The 5,863-nt window shown below is 47.9% G+C and overlaps 2 protein-coding genes across 2 annotated transcripts; both read left to right on the top strand.

Moving 5' to 3' along the window:
* The first annotated feature begins 138 nt into the window (after positions 1-138).
* LOC107739903 (uncharacterized) lies at positions 139-3,509 on the top strand. Its single transcript, XM_016552147.1, has one exon. The coding sequence runs from the start codon at positions 1,323-1,325 to the stop codon at positions 3,264-3,266; it is 1,944 nt and encodes a 647-aa protein (XP_016407633.1). The 5' UTR covers positions 139-1,322; the 3' UTR covers positions 3,267-3,509.
* A 53-nt stretch (positions 3,510-3,562) lies between these two features.
* LOC107739904 (uncharacterized) lies at positions 3,563-4,751 on the top strand. Its single transcript, XM_016552148.1, has 2 exons — positions 3,563-3,959; positions 4,029-4,751. The coding sequence occupies exons 1-2, from the start codon at positions 3,696-3,698 to the stop codon at positions 4,749-4,751; spliced, it is 987 nt and encodes a 328-aa protein (XP_016407634.1). The 5' UTR covers positions 3,563-3,695.
* Positions 4,752-5,863: the final 1,112 nt, after the last annotated feature.

Here is a 5,863-nt window from a genome sequence, read left to right as displayed (position 1 = left end):
AATTATAATTAAAAGACAACAACATTAAATGTTTAATCTTTAAGGATAACAAGTTACTAATACTGATTTCATAATTAATGACATATTTGGAATTTTAATTTCATTTAATAATTAATTACGGGTCCTTATATTGCCACGATATTTGCTGATCAGTCAGCAAACATCATAAAATTTTTAATCCTTAACCGTCAATAAGGCAATAAAATTTTAATTTCATGGTTAGCATTAGGGTTTGAGTTATCCTGCTTCAAGATATTGATTGATTAATAGTAATTTTTAATTACTCTCATCAATTTTAATGATAACATCATACAATTTTAGCCAGGAAATACCATTTCTAACCCGAAACTCAAATTTAATTAGCAATTGGCCCTCTTTTCCCTCTCCCTTTCAGTTATTTAATTCATTTAATACATTGGGAGAGCGAAACTTTTCTCTCTCTTCTTCTGCTTCTCTCTCTCAGCTGTTTCCTTCTGAGTTGACTACTGTGGTTGTTTGGCTGGGATGTTGCCTGTGGAAATCACAAAGCAGAGAATTTTGAGAAATTGAACAGGTATTTTGTGAAACTTGAGAACGCCGTTTCAAAATTGTCTTCCATTTACCTTTCACTTGCTTAAGAAACCCTACCTAGCTAAGAAGACTGACAGGCACCCGCCAAAATTTGAACAAGCATCCAGGAACGAAAAATTGGTGAATGGTGTCAATCGTAACAGCTAAAAAACCCAATACTGTCATTTTTATTGTTTTTTCTTCACACGGAGGAATTTTAATAACAATCACAGTCCTGTGGTTTGTGGTATTAAGAAATCCCCATTCCCAAACGCCGGTTTAGAAGCATCTTTCTAAATCAAACTTAACCAAAAAGGAAAAAGAAAAGAATATTCAATTATCCTCATTCTGCTACCAGAAAAGGGTATTTTGTTGTTTTATCTTTCCCTCTCATCTTACCATTAACTTCCTTTTCCTTACAAAAAAGAAAAAAAAACTTTTCTCTTACAGGAAAATTGGAAGCAGCCAATTACTATCCTGTCCTCTGCTCCGTTTGTTTGTTCTTTTTCTTTTCATCCCTCCGTTCTCTAGCTGTGCTACCTGTGTGCTTACTAATTTTCCCCACAGAGACTACAAATTAGGAGCACGCCCACCAGAGAATCACAGTAACCGAGAACTACACTCACCTGTCCCTTACACACTCACTGTCAAACCACAAGTGACATTGCACACTTACACCTCTGTTTTGCCTTGTTTGTTTTGTTTTGTTTGTTTCCTCTTCTTCAAGGTCTGTGTCAGTCTAGGTTCTAAGATCTCCCTCACCACGCCAAAACATGTCTCGCACAACAGACCCTGTTGGCCACTGGGAAGACCTCGAAACCTGGCTAAGTGTTGCAACAGACAGCCTCCTACCTAAGGCTGCTGAAACACTGAGGCATCAGACACAAGACCAGCTGGATGACAACATAGCAAACCTCATGAAACAAGACCCAAGTCAGAGCTACAGTCACAAAGAATTAGCAAAGATCACCGGCTCCTTAAGCCACACACTCATCGCCACCCTCAAGCTGAGCGACAGGCACGCCGCCCATCTCCAGCAGGAGCTAACACGCGCACAACGACGCGTCGAGCAGCTAGAACTGGAGGCTCAGGAACGACAGGAAGGGCCTGATGAAGTGGAACAAGGCGCTGAGGAGGAGATCACTAGGCTAAAAGAGACCCTAGCAGCTGCTATCCAAGAAATGGAACGAGGCAAGGCTGACCACGCTGATCTCTCCAGCAAGCTACAATATGCCGAACAGCTCCTGGAAAAGGCAAAGGCTGACTTCAGAGACAAGAACGGCCGAATTAAAGCCCTTGAAACTCACCTGGATGAGTCAAGAAACGAGATCAGTCGCCTAACACTACAGCTGGACTACATCAAAGAGAAGTCCGACAGCATCAGAGAGGAACTCAGACATGCCTACGAGCTGCGCCCTGAGCCTACAAGGACCCGACGAGCACCAGTCTCACCCCTGCCTAGCAGGACCGGGTCACCTGTTCCTCGACTGACACGTGAGCAAAAGGGGGAGGGGGCAGTGCTGAAACATTCACCGACTCCCTCTGAAGAACCTTACCTCACGACAAAGCTAAAAGAACTTGCTCCAGCCAGTCACAGATCATCGCATGGCTTGGACCTCAAAGATCTCGACAAGCTCGCCAGAAACATTGGCAAATTCACCCCAAGTGTGCCAGGTAGCCAGGATGTCCAAGCTTATCTGCAAGACGTCGATTTCCATCTGGAAATGAGGCTCAATGTCACGGACAAAGATAGACTCTATTTGCTCCGAACAACAGCCAGCCCTGACGTACGCAGTTTCCTGGACAGGCAGCCTGCTCACACAAAGGCTGACTACCACCTCCTCCGAGAGGCCCTCATTAAAGAATTCGCCGACCCTGAGTCAGAACAAGGACTAGTGGCTGCCCTGGAGACGAGACAAGGACGTCATGAATCTCCTCAAGCCTACTACAGCCGACTCAGACGAGCATACTTCGGAACTCGCAACGAACCGAACATGGAAGATGATCTAAACTTCAAAACTCTCTTCCTGAGAAACCTCCATCCTGGAGTAAGCCACCATCTTGGCGTTCTCGCATGTCCGCGAACAATGAATGCTCAACAGTTGCGTGACTTGGCACAGAAAGCCTACGGCAAACAGAAGATGGCCTCAGAAAAGGGCGCCAAAACCCCAACAGTTCTTGACTTCAACACTCAAAGTCAAGGTCTGGCTCTAGAGGGCGCCCAACATCAAGACCATGCCAAGCCGCCACACAAAGAGTGGAACACACCCTCGTCCAACAGAGAACGAGACTCCCATGCTGGTACCCGACCTAAACAGAGGAACAACCGCTGGGATGGACCGCGTGGACGACAACACTCACCTGGACGTCACTGGGAAAAACCTTGGGACCAATCCAGACCTCGTGAGACTCAATGGGACAGATCGTGGAATCAGCCCAACTCGTTTGGAAACTCAAGAGGAAAAGGCTCATGGGAATCCAACGGAACCTCCAAGGGAAAACGACAGACACACCCTGGAGCACCCAGTCCAAGGAATCCACGAAGGAACTCGCAAAGATTCCAAGCTGACCAAGCTCAAACTGAATCCATACAAGAACAAAAGACATCACAGTGTTTCAACTCACAAGAGCTGAGGAAAATGATGATGAAAGAGTTCTTCCACCGAAAGGAGGAGGATCGGAAGTGGGAAAAGAAAGAGAAACCAGAGTCAGCCTGACTAGCAGCCGGAAGAGAAGGCAGCGACCAGCTGACCCAACCAGCCACAGAGAACAGCACTCCTTCACCTCACTCTCAGAGAACCGTAACCTCCATAACTTCAGACGGACAAGAAATCCTACCTGAACAACCCGCAAAACAGTCAGAAACTGACCCAACACCTGATGCGTCAGATCACAGCAGCGTCCAACAAACACCTGCTGACGAAACCACTCAAGTTCCTGAAAGTGCTGTCTTGGTCGTCTGCAACTCCTCTGACGAACACCAGATCAGTCCTGACATCCTACCTGCCTCATCCCAGACTCCAGTCCCTCAACTACTGGGCGACCTCATTAAGAAAGGTATAGCAAGAAAGTTTTACCTCTCCATCATCATCGAACGCCACATCAAAGTCGAAGCCCTCCTGGACACGGGAGCCGACATCACTCTAATGTCAACTGAACTCCTTGAAGAAGTCCAAGAAAGAACAAAGAGGTCTAATAGCACCCTCAAACTTCAAAGGTGCGAGCTGAACCTTCAAGCATACTCCCACACGGGCCTACAACTAAAACACATGGCCCCAATTCACCTAACAGTGGGACCAATGGACCTTGTTCACCCAGTATACGTCTCACCACTCAACACGTATCCACTCCTCATTGGAAAAGACCTGCTTAATCGCTTTGAACCCTTAATTGACTTCAAGCAACTAAAGATATGGATGCAAGTCTGTGAGCCTCTACCCTTCCAGTCAGTAAACGCCAACGAGTCACAGTGTCAAAAGATATGGACGCAAGTCCGTGAGCCTCTACCCTGCCAGTCAGTAGACTCCAATGAGTCGCAGTGTCAAACCACAGACACCGCCGCCAACTCACTGACTGATGATGCAATGTCAAAGCCAGGGCCAGGGCCAAGCTCAACTCCAAGCAGCAAGAACCTGGACCCTTTCCTCTGCTCATTGCAGGCGCCTGACTCAGACTCAGGCCTCCTTCGAATCATGACTGCCATAAATGTCCACGACACCTCAGTGTCCGACGCAGCATTAACCCTGTGGGCGGAGAACTCAGCTATCAGCCTGAAGCTATTCAGAGCATTGAAACAAAGACCGCAGAGCCTCCCCCATGTCTCAAGACACAGCCGCTTCCCTCTCAGTCCCTGGTCGACAACCATGGCTACCTCCAAGATCATCTGCGCTGTGGACATACGATGGAACAACAGACACCTGAGTCACTACTTCCTCGTTGTCCCCAACCTACCTCATGACATCTGCATTGGAGCAGACATCATGGTCCGGCTCAATGCCTGTGTGGACATCGTGAACGACGTCATATGGGCTCCCCTGTCGCACCAACTTACCACTGCAGTCAACCTCAAGAACCTTCGATCTGGTCAAACAATGCCAGACGCATGCGCCATGATCAGTGAGCAAGAAGTTGCAATACCTGCCTACAGCAAGAGTGTCAGCGTCCGGCCTCAACATGCGACCTGGCCACTCTCTCGACAGTAAGCTAGGCTTCTTCCAACCTTCCAGGACCTGCCTAAGACTAGGACTGACCTTGGAAGCCACACCTCTCATTGAAGTGTCATCTCGTGCTGTGTACGTATTGTTCAACAACTGTACGGCCAAAGACATCAACATTCCCAAAGCCAGTCACCTGGGATGGCTCATTAACCAGACGTTCCATGACTTTGAGCTAACGGTACCGGTCATAGGCCACATACCAGTCCAACTACTGTCAGATGAATATGATGACACAGTAACGTTCACAAGACCCAATGGAACCATTGCCATTACTTCTATTCTGCCAGTGCCCAGAGAGAGCGTCTGCTGATCAGAAATAACAGACGACACTCACCTCACACTCAACACAGTCTCAACACAGCCCGTGACAGAATCACCTGCACAGGTGACCATCAAGGCACAGAGCCCCTCAAATGACTCAACCATGGAGGAACCCTACACCGGGTTCGCCGCACAAATCCAACAGATCCTGAGTGAGGCGGATGGCCTCCACAAGGAAGCAGATCTCCAAGGACTCAAAGAGGTTCTGTACAAGTACAAGGACTCCTTCGCAAAGGACTCCGTGGACTGTGGCCTGACCAACATCCACACGGTGTGCATTCCGACACACCCAGATGCGCCACCCACATTTCTGCGACAGTACAAGATTCCAATAGCGTCATATGAGCCAGTGCAAGAAATTGTTGACTCCATGCTGGAAAAGGGGGTCATCCGGCCCTGTAACAGCACATACTCTGCTCCGATATGGCCAGTCATGAAACCCAACGGCAAATGGCGGCCCACTATCGACTACCGCAAGTTGAACCAACAAGTACCCTTGTCACGATGGCCAAAGACCCAGTTGGACCAAAAGATTCCCAAAATCAAAGGCTCAATGATCCTTTCCACAATGGACGTCGCCTCGGGATTTTGGACAATCCCCGTCCACCCTGATGACCAACACAAGCTGGCATTCACCTTAATCCCTGTCCACCCCGATGACCAACACAAGCTGGCTTTCACCTTTGGCAATCGACAATACACCTTCACACGGTGCCCCTTTGGCTATGTCAACTGTAGCGTCTGGACCAATCAGACACACCATTTCTCATTTGATT

This window comes from Sinocyclocheilus rhinocerous, unplaced genomic scaffold, assembly GCF_001515625.1.
Source record: "Sinocyclocheilus rhinocerous isolate Xijiao unplaced genomic scaffold, SAMN03320098_v1.1 scaffold4210, whole genome shotgun sequence".
In the NCBI taxonomy this organism is placed as follows: Eukaryota; Metazoa; Chordata; class Actinopteri; order Cypriniformes; family Cyprinidae; genus Sinocyclocheilus; species Sinocyclocheilus rhinocerous.
The sequence above is the reverse complement of the archived record's forward strand: the minus strand, read 5'-3'. Positions and strand labels throughout refer to the sequence as shown.

Excerpts from the sequence above, each read along its gene's own strand:
- LOC107739903 (XM_016552147.1), top strand. The coding sequence starts at position 1,323 with ATGTCTCGCACAACAGACCCTGTTGGCCACTGGGAAGACCTCGAAACC.
- LOC107739904 (XM_016552148.1), top strand. The coding sequence starts at position 3,696 with ATGTCAACTGAACTCCTTGAAGAAGTCCAAGAAAGAACAAAGAGGTCT. Across the intron at positions 3,960-4,028 it reads TTGACTTCAAGCAACTAAAG|ATATGGACGCAAGTCCGTGA; the intron begins ATATGGATGCAA and ends CAGTGTCAAAAG.